The sequence below is a fragment of the Pinus tabuliformis genome, chromosome 2_1 (genome assembly GCF_031772625.1).
Source record: "Pinus tabuliformis cultivar Carrire ecotype Pingquan chromosome 2_1, CPIR1, whole genome shotgun sequence".
In the NCBI taxonomy this organism is placed as follows: Eukaryota; Viridiplantae; Streptophyta; class Pinopsida; order Pinales; family Pinaceae; genus Pinus; species Pinus tabuliformis.
Genome location: NC_142299.1, coordinates 231,593,529 through 231,610,017, shown reverse-complemented (window position 1 = coordinate 231,610,017; position 16,489 = coordinate 231,593,529). Strand labels below are relative to the sequence as shown.

The 16,489-nt window shown below is 35.9% G+C and overlaps 2 protein-coding genes across 2 annotated transcripts; both read left to right on the top strand.

The window, feature by feature from the left end:
- Positions 1-227: 227 nt before the first annotated feature.
- On the top strand, positions 228-2,912 carry LOC149199573 (xyloglucan endotransglucosylase protein 34-like). The gene is made up of 4 exons (XM_089399410.1): positions 228-416; positions 1,721-1,821; positions 1,924-2,117; positions 2,277-2,912. Exons 1-4 carry the CDS (start codon positions 233-235, stop codon positions 2,674-2,676), a joined length of 879 nt encoding a protein of 292 aa, XP_089255536.1. The 5' UTR covers positions 228-232; the 3' UTR covers positions 2,677-2,912.
- A 12,579-nt stretch (positions 2,913-15,491) lies between these two features.
- On the top strand, positions 15,492-16,091 carry LOC149199572 (uncharacterized). The gene has a single exon (XM_089400623.1). The coding sequence runs from the start codon at positions 15,492-15,494 to the stop codon at positions 16,089-16,091; it is 600 nt and encodes a 199-aa protein (XP_089256749.1).
- Positions 16,092-16,489: the final 398 nt, after the last annotated feature.

Genomic DNA, 16,489 nt, shown 5'->3' with positions numbered 1-16,489 from the left:
TTCCTAATTAGTGCTCACCATTAATGTCTAGGGGTGCTTTTACTTCTCATGGAACTTCACTTTTCCATCAGACCCTTGCCGTATTTTCTCAATTACGAAACCTAATGTTTCACACAACTATTGTTTTCAGCAGATTAGTGAAGATGGTGTTCAGTTCCTTGCAGTATATTCTTCATTGCAAAACCTAATGTTTCACACAACTATTGTTGCATTTTTCAGCAGATTAGTGAAGATGGTGTTCAAGATATTGCTAGTTTTCATGGCATTGGTGGCTTTGCCAGCTGCAATGGCTGCCTCACTTCATAAGCCGGTGGACGCGCAATTTCACAAGAGTTACATACCTTCCTGGGCTTCTGATCATATCAAGCAAATCGATGGCGGAAATGAGGTTCAACTTATCCTAGACAAATCTACAGGTAATGCCCATATTCCTCTGAGGACGCTACACTCCCCTATTTAATTGCAGAAGTACAATGATAATCACTGCTTCAATTTTTTTTCTAATGGTAGATCTGTCGTTTAAAATATTATGTTGAATATTTGATGTACAAGAATGAAGTCAAATATTTGATTTACTTTTATTATATTTGCAAAAGCAGTATTCTATCTGTTATAACTTTTTGTGGGTTTGTTTTTTGGACATTGGGCGAAATCACAATCTCTGAACTTCGTAATCAAAATTTAACTCAAAAAAATGGCAAAATTCTAACCAAAAACTCTAAATTTAAACAAAATTTTTCAAAATGTTTTAAATTTTACATCAAAATGATCAAACACAATTGAATTCAACTTAACTCTTATATCTCAATCAAAAGTTCAAAATATTTTAAAAACCAGTAATAAACAACAAAAACATGAATATTATTTGCATTATTGTCTTGTATATCAAAATAGTGATCTTTTTTTTCAAATTTCTCAGTAAATAGTTCTCTCTTCTTTTTTTGCGGAGTTTTATTTTGTAATTAACAGTTATTTTCCATGGAAAATTAACAATGCAGAAATTATATTAATACTAAAATATGATTTTTTTGGAAATTCATTAAATATGTTAAAGTATTAATTTTCAAAATTAATTAGATTTCTGGAATATTTTAGAATCAAATATATATGAGTGAGGTTTTTTATTTTATCACTCATTTATCTAATTTTGAAATATTCTTAAAGGAGTAGTTTTAAGTGTCACTTTTGGAGTTTTAGAAGGATTTGTGATCAGAATCTGGCCAAAAAATTTGTGGCGAAATCTTGCTTTGTGTTGTTTAAACTGGTTTTCTGACTGCATATATAAATTGAGCACCCTTGAAAATTTCTGGGGCACTTCTATTATGAAGAGTTCACTTGTCAAACTTGTGATTTCAATGAATACCTATTCTTAAAGGAATAGCCTTTAAGTGCCACTTTTTGGAGTTTCAGAAAGATTCTTAAAGGAGTAGTCTTTAAGTGCCACTTTTTGGAGTTTCAGAGGGATTTTTGGTAAGAATGGGGTTAAAAAAATTGTGGCCAAATCTTGCTTTGTGTTGTATGATTTTCTGATTGCATATATAAATTCAGCACCTTCAAAAATCTCTGGAATATTTCAATGATGAAGAGTTTACTTGTCAAATTTGTAATTTCAATGAATCCTTACCTAATTCTAGACCAATTAAATAAAAAAATAAACCAAAAAAACTTTCCAAAAACTGAAACTTAAAAACTACTAATAATCTGAATTTGAATATTGCAGGGACAGGCTTCCAATCGGCAGGCTCATATCTATTTGGGCACTTCAGCATGCAGATGAAGTTGGTTCCAGATGACTCAGCGGGCGTAGTCACTGCATTCTATGTAAGGAAAGTCAGGAAATTCATCAAAAGCTTTCAATCCCAACTTCATCCTCAGTTTTGGAAAATAATTAATATTTAATATTTCCATCGTTTCTTTGGGCAGCTATCCTCACAGACTTCTCAGCATGACGAGATAGACTTTGAATTCCTGGGCAACAGGACAGAGCAGCCTTACATTCTCCAAACGAATATTTTCACAGGAGGAAAAGGAGACAGAGAGCAGCGCATATACCTCTGGTTCGATCCCACCAAAGATTTCCATTCCTACGCTGTGCTCTGGAACATGAAAATGATTGCGTAAGTTTTTTTATTTTTGTGGGTGAAATTTTCTGTAAATTATTTTATCTCGATTGCAAATCATCATTTTATCTTGATTGTAGATTTTAAAAATATTCAGAAATTTTCTTAAATTTCAAGATTATCTCAGTTGCAGCTTCTGAGTTTTTTCCATTTCAGGATTTTCGTAGATGAAATTCCAATCAGAGTTTTCAAAAATAGCCAGGACTTGGGGGTGGGTTACCCCTTCAATCAGCCGATGAAGGTGTACTCAAGCCTCTGGAATGCTGACGATTGGGCTACAAGAGGGGGACTGGAGAAGACAGATTGGAGCAAGGCCCCCTTCGTTGCATCATACAAGGGATTCTACATCGATGGTTGTGAGGCCTCTGTAGCTCAGTCGACTTGTGCTACTCAGGGTCTTCGGTGGTGGGATCAGAAGGCCTTCGATGACCTTGATGGATTGCAATGGAGAAAACTGAAGGATGTTCGTGACAAGTACACCATATACAACTATTGCTCTGACAGAAAGAGATATCCTACAATGTCTCCAGAGTGTGCCAGAGACAGAGATGCCTAAACAAGCCTATTATTATGGTTCACAATCCCTATTGATCGAATAATGTTCTGTAGTTATGGTTGTCTTCTATTCTTATCATTCTTTTCTCGCTGATAGATCTTAGCACTCATTTTGTTTGGGTCTTTCGCAGCAACTTGTTTATTACAGTGCTTATAAGCAGGGGATTTATACTCCTTTGTACACAGGCTATTGACAACATGGAAAATAAGTATGTGATCCTGTTGGGTCAACATGAATGTGAGTCTAATTTGGATGAAGTTTGGCACATTTAACTTTTGTTTTTTTGAATTCAATTCAGTTTATTAGGGAAATGCTCTGATCGTCAGTGAAACATGGTTACCAGAATTGTGTATGATTGGGTTGACTTGGCCCTCTCTATGGAATTGATATTTGATAGAGATTAAAACTCACCTGAATCAACAAATTTATATTTTATTATTTCTAATTTTAATTAACAATAATATTAATGAAATGTATGAAAAAAATTTAATCACTTCAAAATCTTAGCCAGAAGGAGACATTACAGTCTTAACCCTCCCAAAATTTCTTGTCCTCAAACAAAATTGACCATATCAGCATTTAAAATATCACCTGCTCAAAACACCAATTAGAACAATTAGTCCTTTTGATGTAATCTAAATGCCAAAATATTCTCTCGACTTTCCAATCTATAGGTTCTCGTATCAGGATCAAATACTCAATTTCATAATTCTACATATCATTCAGTTATCAATGATCATGCTTATGTCCGAGAATTCAACTGAGCGTAGGATTCTGAGATGTTCCTTCAATCCATTTTCATGTTTACTGTACATTAACAATTTCCATATACTGTCAACAAAACTCAAGTAAAGTCAAACATCTCATGCAAATCTTCTTCGACAAATTTAAACCCATTTCTTTGAAATTAAATAGCCCACGGTTCAACCACAGACTGGGCAAACTTACCATTATAGTCTGGATGAAATTTCCACCAGATCAATGGTTACATGTAGATCACATCAATTCAGAATTCAAATAATGAAATTTCAGACCCTCACAAGTTGTCCATGCTTCAACACATTTTCCTGCAGCGATTTTAAAGTTGACCACGATTTCCAATGTGTTCAAGCTTCAGTGTACTTACATTGGTCATTTCACATTCAATGCAATCATCAATGAAATGATTAAATTTCACTAGTTTTTCCATATAGTTCCATGCCTTCTAATGCTTTCAATGAAACTTCAAAGATGATTTCTCTCTAATGCACATAAAATGGGCATATTTCACCTTCGAAGGTTTAATGGTGGGGTTGTTTCTCTTTACAAAGTGCCACATGATCTTTGCACAATAACTTCATTTGTTTTCTTGGAAAACTTTCACGAAAGAGACCCAAATTACCCTAGCTTCATCATGAGGATTCGAATAGGGTATCAAAGGTTTCGGAATGCAACTTATTTAAATCATCAAAGATTGGCAACATCGTCCACCAACACCATCTCTTAGGCAAGGAAATCGTTCATTCACATATCCTGATCCATTTACAAGTGCAACGAATTTACTACACACATAATCACATTTCTTCACAATTCCAAATTTTACAGACAGAAATTCTGCCTACATTCAATTCGATATTGTAGAAATTCATATATATATCTCGCTTATACAAAGAATATGGTTTCGAACCCAATTTAAATGACATCCACAACAATTACATATACCATCACCAATGTAATTGAATTCAGTTAACTAGAACTGAAGATGAATAAATTTCTTGTAAAATACAGAGGGAAATTCTCTGTGTTTTTCTTCACTCCATTAAAAACCACTCTACTACAAATTACAATATAAAAAGTCCAATCAATCTTATCTAAATCCAAGGAAATAGGATCTATGAACTAGCTAGCAAATCCTTATTTCTATTTTTATAAAAATATCTAATTTAACTTACAAATAATCCCAAATCTATCCCTTTAAACAAAAATCATTAAATAACCCCAAATCTATCCCTTAAACAAAAATCATTTAATAACACACTCCTCACTATTCAACTAAGCAAACCTGACTTTCTAGAAGTCAATGAAATAAAATTTGAATGATGCTCCTACATCACCTTTTTCCATTTGGTATGGGGATTTCGACCCGTATGTGGGTTTAGTTGGAACTCAAGAAATTTCCTCCAACATATGGATATTTATTGCAAGGATTATAAAATGAGTTTAGAAGGAAATAATGTAAAAGAATATCATAATTTTATCCTAATGAAGCAATATAAACAACTAATCTACCACCACTTCTATTTCTCTAAGCTAATTATATCCTAGGTATTATAGCTTTTGTATGGGAAATAAAATGATTAGTGATGAGTTTGTGATACAGATCTCTACAATTTATGGATGAAAGAAATTAATTGTAAATGAAACTAGACTTCACTTAAATTATTAACTAAATCATATTCACTCACATCATTCACACACATATTCCTCTCTTAAATGCTTCAATAATAATGAAAGTTATTAATCAATAGTAAATAATTTCAATCATCAAATATCAAAGCAATAAAGTAGAATGAAACATTTTGATTTCAATTGAAAATGAACCAGTAAATTAAAACAATAATACCATAATCACTTGAATTTATTAAAACTTGAAATCTTTGTGGTCCATAATTATATATTAAAGAAAAATAAACTTTCGAGCAATGTCGAGTCTATTTCTTTGGAAAAAATTAAAACCCCTTATTCAGGATCATTCTATCCTTTAAATAACATTACAAAATAAAGGATAAAGATTTCATCCATGTTTTGGGACTAACAACTTTGAAATAAAAATAGAAAAGTAAAAATTTGTTAGGATGTTCGGATAATTTAAGACATTAGCTTGTTAAGGTAATGCCTTGGGAAGTTTTGATGGATGATTGTCATTGTGAATGGACTTCTAGAAGGTGAGAGAGTTGTGAAGGAGGATCAACCTAAAGGTTGACTCATCATTCAAATATATGTGTTTTAATCACAGACAATTCTTTTGATATCCTTTTAGTAACTAACTTAGTCATCAAGTAATGAATTTAAGGTTTGACTAGATATCTCCAAATAGAATATAGGTCAACTTTTTCAAGTGCTCAATTTGATATTGGTATTCTAATTTGTATTCTTGCACCTTCCTAAGTATGTTAGCTTCCATTGGTTTTTCTTCAAAAATATTTTATTGCATTTTAATCTCTTTCACCACTTGCATTATTGTTTTCACCAATGAAAAACAATTTGTTCCATAATTTTTACTAGTTCTTTAGAACTATGTAGGTGGGTTTTCCAAGCTTTGAGGATTGTTTTATTCTTCATCATGTTGATTTTGGGTACGCAAAATGGGGTTATTTTCTCTATATTTTTTCAGGTTATTAGCTAGGTTGATTTCTTGTCATCTTCGTACTCCATTTCTCTGTCAATCATGTCACTAAACAATCCATTTACCAAATTTTGTTGAGCTTGAGATAAACTTAATTCATTGTAGAATTGTTCCTATATATGAAGTAATTGTTTATTGACTTCAATATCTTGCAACTTGAACTTCTCCAATTCAATTGTATTATTGCTTTCTTCTTGAATTTTCAATTGAAGCTTAGATAAATGGGTATCCTTCTTCTGATCAAAGATATTAAATTCATGTTGCAATTTGCAATTTTTTTCTTTCAACTTCTACTGCAATACATCAATTTGTTGGGCATGTTGTTGTTGAGACACATCTTGTTGTCTCAACTATTCTTAAAATTGTTCCTCGTTATGTGTTAATTGTTGTTCTATTTTAGGATTTTAATATCCTAATTTCCTCAATATTTTTCAATAATCTAGTAATATGCCAAGCATTAGCACTTGCATCGACTCCAATAAAATGAACCAATTCTTTAGCTATATGCTCTTCATTTAACTCAGAACCAGCCCAAACTACTTGAGGTGCAATGTCTTTGTCTTCTTTTTCACTTTCAACCTTCCTCTTATTGTTATTCCTTTTAACTAGAACCTTTTTTTTGTGGGTTGAAATAATTATCCAATGGAGGCATGCAATCCATTTCAAGGGGAGGCAAAGAGTTTACCATTACCATAATTTTCAAACTCTCTCCATGAAGAGTACTAATAGGATTTTTCATTAAAACCTCAAAAGTGACTAAGCAAGTTGTTGAATTACTACCAACATTGTTAGGAGAAAGAGTTATTTGTTGTTGTGGATGTTGTACAGGGGTAGAGCTATCAAGAGGCGCCTCAGGGGGATTTGGTTGCATTGACTTCTTGTTGTAAATGATATGAACTTATTTTATTCTTGTTGCATTTTGATAGTGGTTGCAACTTTCTCAGTAATGTCCTTTTTCATTAACTCATCCATAATTTCTACCAGTACTTTCCCAATTTCTCTTGAAACTTTGTCTGGAATCACTATAGGTGCTTTGGATATAGTGGCCTCAGTAACAACGAGCTCAATGACTACATTCTAAATAGTGGGTGGTTAAAATTAATTTCTTTCTTCCTAAAAAGTAAGGAAATATTAGTACATATCATAAGAAACATTTTGAGCTTTTTAATATGTTTCCACATAAGAATGAAATCTACAAAATAGGTCATCATATGGAGACTTGTTATGCATATACTTCTTTAGGATAACTGTAAGGACATGATTAATTTTTTGAATTTAATTATATTTTTGGAGTATTTCAAAATTTAATGTTTTTTTTTTGCTCTCATCATCCAATTCCAAAATATCCCTAGAATCCACAATATACAAATGGATGGACAATCAAGATAAATAAGGCTTGTGATAACAGTCAGAATTTGAATATTGCAGGGGCAGGTTCCAATCGACAAATACATATCTATTTGGGCACTTCAACATCTAGATGAAGTCAGTTCTGGGTCATTTGTAGATTTTTATGTAGATTCAAGAGCTCATGTGATATACTAAAACACAAGACAAGAATCTACTCTACTTTACTAAGCAGAAACCAAAAATGATCGATGAAAACAATAAGCAGACAGAGGAATAATATCAATCGCACATAACACAAAATTTATGTGGGGAAATCTATTGCTCAAAACCTCGACTGTCTATATTGCATTATCCAAAATATATGAAAATAAAATAAAATGCTTGTTCACACTAGAACAATCCCTGCAAAGGTATGATCTAACTCTCTGCCTCACAAGTCAGCTCAAGCCAACACTTAGCCAATTATGTTGTCTGCCAAGCCCCTACTTCCTTACACAATTCCTAAGAGAATCAACCCATATTTAATTTGGAAATCCTTCCTCCATAATTGCACAAGCCAAACATAGGTCCTGAACTGATTGCAAGCACCATCTGTACAACTCGAAAAGTTGTACAACTGATAATACACTGTCCCTGCACTCTAATCTCAACCGGGTCTTCCTCTGAATTGTCATGCATGAATTATTTGTGAGTGAATCTTCAGTTAAGTGGTGTGATACTAGTTGATGCACTGGTGTACCAATCCATTACTAGACCTCTACTAGATCCCCCAATAGTTAGAACTAGTTTAACTGACTATAACTCAGTTAGACTAAGTTATCTAGTTACAACTCCAAAGAACTCAACCTGGGCCCCTAGAATTTAGGGATCACTCTACATGAATCTATATAGACTTCCAACTCAAATTTACTAAGTCAATTTAACTTAATTAACTATTACAAGTCGCTATGAGAATAGAATTACAATTTCAATTCACAATTTAATTCAAGGACAAATTAAATTAGAATTTCTTGTTTCTATTTTTAATACTCCCTCTCAACAAGAAAGGGTTCATCAGCTACCCCGATCCGGTCTTTGTGAAAATCGAATTTACATCTTAACAATGCCTTTGTCAATATGTTTGTATCCTACTCCTCTATGGGAATGTACTCCAACAACATAATCTACCTCTGCACACAATCTTGAAGATGATGATAACATATATCAATATGCTTGGGACGATCTTGAAAAAATGGATTTTTAGGGAGTTTGATACAACTCTAATTGTCACAATAAATCATAGTTGGATCCATCTGCTGACCAAACAAACCAACTATAATATTCCTCATCTAGCTGGCCTCACAAGATTCTTGACTAGAAGCCATGTACTCTGCCTCTGTTGAACTGAGTGCAACTGATCTCTGTTATTTGTTGTACCAAGAAACAACTACTTACCTAATACTGATGATCCCTACTAATGTTCTCTTCCTGTCGGATGGACTCCCTGCCCAATCTGCATCAGTGAAGCCTTGAAGATTCACTCCATCTATCTATTTATATCATAAACTATACTAAATAGTGCCTCTGAGGTATCTCAATAAATGCTTGTCCACCTTCCAATACATCTTGGTCTGCCTAACCATCGGTTGACTAAGTTGGTTAACTGCATAGCACATGTCTGGTTGTGTGTTCACCAAATACACGAGTGAACCCACACGTTGCCTATAAATGGTAGCTTTCACTACTTCACCAGAAGTAGCATCCTCCTTCCTCTAGTTACCTGCTAGAGGAGTCTCCATGGGTTTAATACTCTCAATGTGGAACCTTTTCAGTATCTCGTTGGCATACTTTCCCTGAGAGACAAAATGTTCCCCATCACCTTGCCATACTTCCATGCCTAGAAAGTAGTGCATGAACCCCAAGTCCTTCATTTCAAAATCTCTTGGAAGATCCTCTTTGCAAGACTTGATTAGCTTATCATCACCTATCAGAATCAAATCGTCAACATATAAAACAATAATCAACAATTTATCTTCAACCACAATATGGTAAAGGTTCACATCTGCTTCACTTTTGGTGAAGCCCAACCCAGTGAATTAGCTATCGATCCTGGTGTACCAAGCACGAGGTACTTCCATTAGCCTATACAACTCTCACTTGAGTTGGTACACATGCGACTCTTGGTCAAAGGTCTCAAAACCTTCAGAATGCTCAATATACACCTCTTCCTCAATCACGCCATTAAGGAAGGTTGTGTTTGCATCCATCTGATGTATCTTCTAACCCATCTGCACTGACAGTGCTAAAATGGATCTGATTGTTGAGTACCTTGCAACAAAAGAAAAGGTCTCATTGTAATCAATCCCCTCTACCTAAGAAAATCCTCGGGCCACGAACTTGGCCTTATTTTTCTCCACACTACCATCCGCTACTTGCTTCACCTTGTAAAGCCATCAGGAACTCACCATTGACATGTCCTCTAGTCTTGGGACCACATCCCAAACACTGTTCCTGATAATGGAGTCATACTCCTAAACCATGGCATCAAACCAAACAGGTTTCTGCATTGCCTCCTCAAAATAACATGGCTTTTTCTCAACACATCCACTCATAAGAGACATGTATCTAGTGTACCTCCTAGGTGACCTCCTCTGCCTGCGTTATGATGTGGGTGCTCCCACATTCTCTCTCGCATCTTGCAATAACTTGTCAGCCTCTCTGATGTGGTTTCTCCCATCTCTAGAAGACTCTACCTGAGCGGATGTCTCCACTCTCGGATCCTTTGCATGTGGCTTCTCTACATCGATATGAGGTTCCTCCTTAGGAGCTAAAATCTCCTCAATTTCATGTAGCTGAAGCTCCCTCTCAAGGGAGAATATCATGGCCTTCTCTTCATCAAATTTTACATCCCTACAAACCACTGTCATCCTATTGGTCGGCAGGTGCACCCAATAGTTATGAGGTGTATCAGTGTACCCCATAAATATCCCAAAATTTGATGTTGACTCAAGCTTCTTCCATTCATCTTTAGTCACATGGAAATATACTGATGATCCAAAAATCCTGAAGTGACCCACATCTGGTATCTTTCCTAAGAAATCCTCCTCTGGTGTACTCATCCCAAGAATTCGATGAGGGCTTCTGTTCTACAAATAAACAGTTGTGTTGCATGCCTCAGCCCACAAGTGTAGTGGTAGGCCCTGATCATGCAACATCACCCATGCTGCCCCTACAATGCTTCTATTCTTCCTTTCAGCCACCCCATTTTGCTGTGGGTTATGAGGTGTTGTTAACTTTTGTCAAATGCCTTATGTCACACAAAATTTTTTAAACTCATTCAAAACATACTCTCCACCATTATCACTCCTAAGAGATTTAACCTTCTTGCCAATATCTTTCTCGATCAATGCTTTAAATTCAAAAAACTTTTCAAAAGTGTGATAATTGTTGGATGCCATTGAGAACGGTCCACACACATCTGAATGGACTCGATCGAGGATCACTTGTGCTCGACCGTCTTTTTTGTGAAAGGAATCTTTGGTGAATTTTCCCAAAGTACACCCTTTGCATGTGTCAACTTGCTCTAGTGTACCTTTGGGAAGACTGGTAGAAATTTGTTGCATGATTTTTAAAGCGTCGTGATGTAAGTGACCCAACCGTTTGTGCCACAACTCATCGATGTCTCGGCTCTGCACCTTCTCCGCTCAAGGCAGCACAATCTTCTACCTCCAACTTGTATAGATTCTTCACTCGAATCCCTATCCTCTTTACCTGTCTCGTAGCTATGTGACGAAGGAACAACTTTCCCTTACTAAAGATCACATCGTAGCCTCTATCCTCCAACATGGCAACAAATACTAAGTTATTCTTCAAACCAAGAACATACATAACATCTCGAAAAGTGAGGGGAGGACCTGACTCCCTATGAAAGGTAACTGTACCAAGCCTGGTAGCACTATACCTCCCATAATCACACATATTGATATGCATTTGGAGATCTTTCTCCTCCAAGACACTAAATAACTCTTTGTCGCCATTAATGTGGAATGAAACTCCACTCTCTAAGTACCATACACTTCCCATCATTGATGACACCATGCACACAATGAGGGAAAATTTGAATTCGAATTGAGAGGCCAAAGCCTAACCCGCTGCTCTTCCTGAGGACTTCTTGAGTGGACAATTTGTAGCAAAATGGCCCGGCTCATGACAATGAAAGAACTTAACTTTTTTCATGTCTTTCTTCTTACCTCCATGATAAGAATCCGATTTGGAATGGGAAGCCTTCGATTTTCCTTTATTTGCCTTAATCACTAAGGTGCATTTTTCTTCATCACCAGTCTTTGATGAAGAGCCATCCCTAGTGTTTCTCCTGATATCCTCCTCTCCTCCTGCATCAAATCCGACTACAGTCATTCCCAATCTGGCAGCTTCTCCCGACCATTGAAAGAGTCCTGATAACTATGCCAACTCTTTGGGATTCCTAGAAGAGCAAGACTCACCATATCATCCTCGGCAACCATGATTCCAACACTTCCAAGTTCATCATGACACTGAGTGAACTTGGTCAAGTATTTTGGAATCGTCTCGCCTTTCTCCATTTTTATTTTTCGAAGTTTGTCCTTCAGTGCCAATTTCCTTTGGTCACTGTTGTTCTGATACAAGTCCGTCAATGTTTTCCACATAGCATATGGAGTTTCCTTGCCATGGAGACTCGAGATAATGTGGTCTCGAACTCCCTCAAGGATTATCCACCTCGCCTTCGCCACACACTTCTTCCATTTGACCAAATTCTGTGCATCCAATGTTGTTGGCTTAGGAATTTCTTGATCAACGAATTCCTTCAAGCCATTATCCTTTAGCACAACCTCCATTTTGTCCCTCCAGGCTATAAAATTTGAGCTACCTTCCAAGGCATACTCGAGCTGCAAACCGTAGAACGCCATCTGTCGATCCTGAAGTATGTATTGCAAATTCAAATTTCACCTGTAACCCAAAACTCAAAACTTTGAAATATCCTCTAGTATATTGTCTTCAACTCTCATACCATGTACAAAAGCTTCTAGATTCACAAACTCATACAATGTACTAAAGAACAAGACAAGAATCTACTTCTACTTTCAACCAACGGAAGCCAATAGATCGATGAAAACAATATGAACAAGAAGAAGATAAATCAATGGCACATAACACAAGATGTATCTGGGGAAATCCATTGCTCAAAGCCCTGCTATCTGTATTTCATATATCAAAATAATGAGTGAAGATACAAAGCTTGTTCTCACTAGAACAATTCCACACAAGTATGCTCAACTCTCTCAACTCACAAGCAAGCTCTTGGCCAACACTTAGCCAATTCTGCTGCCCTCCAAGCCCTTATTTCCTTGCACAATTCCTATGGCTGAATATCCCATATTAATGGAAATCCAGTGCTTCCAAAACTATGCAATCCAATCTAGGTTGACTTTCTAATTGCATGCATGATCTATACAACTCAGTAAATCATACAACTAATAGTACAATGTCCCTACACTCTAGTCTCAACTGTGTCTTTCTCAGAATCGACATGCATGAGTTTCTGATGAGGGAATATTTAGTTAACTAGAGTGATATGGATGCACTAGTGCACCAACTAAGTTTTAACTCTCTAGTAGTTCCTGAAATATTTTGGAACTAATTTAACTGAACATAACTCAGTAAACTGAGTTATCTAATTACAAGTTAGTAAACTAAGTTATCTAATTACAACTCACAATTAAACTCATCCTGGACCCCTAAAACTTAGGGAGAACATATACATGACTTCAGAAAGACTCCCAACTTGAAATTCCTAAGCTAATTAAGTTAATTAAACTTAATTAGCTATTTACAAGTTGCTATGAGAATAGAATTCAATTTCAATTCACAATTTAAATTCAAGGACAAATTTAAATTGGAATTTCTCGTTGTCATTTCTCAACACGTGAAACCTTATTACTTACCACCTATAAGTGACTCACTTCTTCTAGAGTCCAACGCCTTGGTCCATTGTGGAAATAAATTGGGTTCTTATCCACCAACCACTAAATCCACTATGTCAAAATGATCAGGAATTATGTGAAGAATATCTCATTAAAATTAGTAAACATGTACTTTTGTAGCTAATCTTTTGTGCTAACACTTCGATCTTTCATCTCACTAAAAAAATCATGTTGCTTCCACTTAAAGACCTGGGTGATTTATTCTTTCGTCGGAATCCATTATCACCACATTCTTGTTACAGATCAATCCCATCATGCAAAGATCTAGATCCCGACAAAGAAACCAATTGTTGGTGAAAGGTTCAAACAACTCGAGTTTGGTGCATAGTTTCAGTGAATAAACCCAGTCAGCATTGGCCCTTTCAGCATCATGTACATAGTGGATGACATCTCACCCGAGGTGCCATGGGGGATTTCCAGAACTAGGTTTCTGTAGTCGGATGGAATTGTTGCGTGTGTGGAAATGATTATCTAACTCAACTGTGTGGAAGTCATGTTATCTAACAAAAAAGAATTGTAACAACCATACTAAACTCCTATACCGTGCAATATTTTATAGAGCTTTATTCTAGCTACTTGATTTACTATTTGATGTCCATAATATTAACACAACATGAGCATGGCAATCATGCTAACCTCCCATGTTGTCAAGTCATTATATAATTCTCAGTTAACATTATGTAGCTTCAAATGATAGTAACAGTAAAACAATACACACATTAATGAACAAAGATAGGGGAAATCCATTCATTCTCCATAACTTCATGATAGAAAAGTGCACAATGCGCTACAACAGAGTCTTACAATCTAGATCACTAACCTAACATGGTAAAATATAAAACATTACATTCTTCTACACTATAGACTATCAATGAATATAAACATATTATCCACCTAAGACTAGACTCAATACACACACTCCATCCATGACTGAGCTAAATAAATATTTTATGGCATACAAAACTAACAACATAGCAATAGGAAATTGACTAACAACAAATACACTGGAAAAACACAACACTAATGATTTTCCAACTAGACAACTAACCCCAAACTAGAGAAGTCGGGTCTTCTAATCATCCCTCGATAATTCCTCTGTCATCATGCCTCTGATCCTTTTCTAGTTCAACCCATCTCCACGTTGGCTTATTGGGCCTAACATTTTCTGATAGTCTTCTCAAGATGTCTCACACTCTCCAACTAACAGTTGGCCCTGGCTGAGAATATCTTCTAATGGTCCTTCCTCCACTCTACTAACTTATCTCTTCTTGCGAATATCTCCTAAGTCCCTCATCATGATGATCCTTCCCACCTTTGCTAGATTCCTTTAGATCTTAACCACCAGGATCTACCTTGCATGTGTACTTGCCTAGTCAGCACTATGATAACTTGCACATAGTTCCTTTCTGCACTGCATCTTCATGTCTTGCATCATCCTATATACTGCACGTTGGTTCCCTTACTTCCACGTCATTCTCCTCTGCACATGGTCTCTCACACCACTGCAAAAATTCAAAAAAAAAAAAAAAATTGGCCTCCGACAAAGACCATCCAAAGTTTCCAATAACTTCAACCTTAGCATGGTTTGTAAATTTGGTTTTTCTATTAAGACAATTTTTTCAACAACATACAAGGTGGATGGAAAATAATGTTTCTAGATCTTTGAAGTTAATATAAATAACAATAATAAAAAATCATTTTTTTAAGAGAACAAGATTGATATAAATCTATACTTTTGTATTATTAAAATAAATTATTACACAACACTTTTAATATAAATATAGTCATTATTATAGCTGACCCGCAGGGCCATTCATGGCCCCACTTGGTGCACCTTCTGCAAAAATGCGGCGGAATTCACAGACCACATCTTTCTTCTTTGCCCGGCTGTTCAAACCTTATGGAGAAATATTTGTCAGCATTTGGGAATTTCGGGACATTGGAGCGGAACTGATCTACAGAGTGCTTGGGGTAGCTGGTCACAAAGCCACCCAGACTCAAAATCAATCAACCTCCCCCCTGTGGCCACATGGTACATCTGGCTCGCTCGGAATAGGGCTATATTCGAGGATCGTCCGATTATGGGCAGCCGGATTGAAATTGCTGTTATTGCTGCTTATCAGGATCTACCAGATCCGCCTCCCCAAAGGATCAGAACCATTCAGCCTATGCCCGAGATTGATAAATCCATCCCTTGGGCATTTTTCGACGGGGCAGCGAACCAAGCTGGGTGCGGTGGAGGATTTGTCCTTCACATAAACGATCAGCATAGATATCTTGCTAAACTGGGATTAGGAAATGGATCAAACAATTTCGCTGAGCTCTCTGCATTACATAATCTCCTCCACTTTGCTTTATCACATCAGCACACACAGATCAATATATTTGGGGATTCGTTGGTGGTTGTAAACTGGATCAATAATGTCACTACATGCCACTCTCACACACTCAGCAATTTATTACATAACACTCTCACTCTCAAAGCTGCTTTTGATCATTTCACTTGTGTGCATATCTACAGAGAACACAATAGCGAGGCTGACAAACTTTCCAAAGAGGCCTCGACACTTCCCCGAGGCGATGGGCAAATAGTGGAGCAGCAGGGGACAGAAGAACATCAGTTTTACCACCGACCATATATAGATCAGAGGCAACAGAGGGACAATAGTCCCAACAGCTGACCGAGAATGGAGATTTTTTGACAATTACTGCTGATATAAATATAAAACAGAATCTTTTTGTATGCGAATAGGCGACAGAGCCGAACAAAGAAATGTAATTAGCTCTTTTTGATACACACTGAAAAACACCTGATAGGGTGGATATTGTATGAACAAGACAGTAATGCTATGGCATCTGCTTATGTAATTTTCAAATATAAATGAAAGTTACTGATTTTCCCAGTGGAAAAAAAAAATATAGTCATTATTATTTTAATAATAATCATAAAATAAAATGAATTGTGAAAATAGTGTTTGTGAAACTTGAAAAAGGATGAAACATGTTAGATTGAAGTTATGAGTACATTTTAGTAATATTTTCGATGAAATCATTGTGTTTGTGATTTTTACTTTTATTT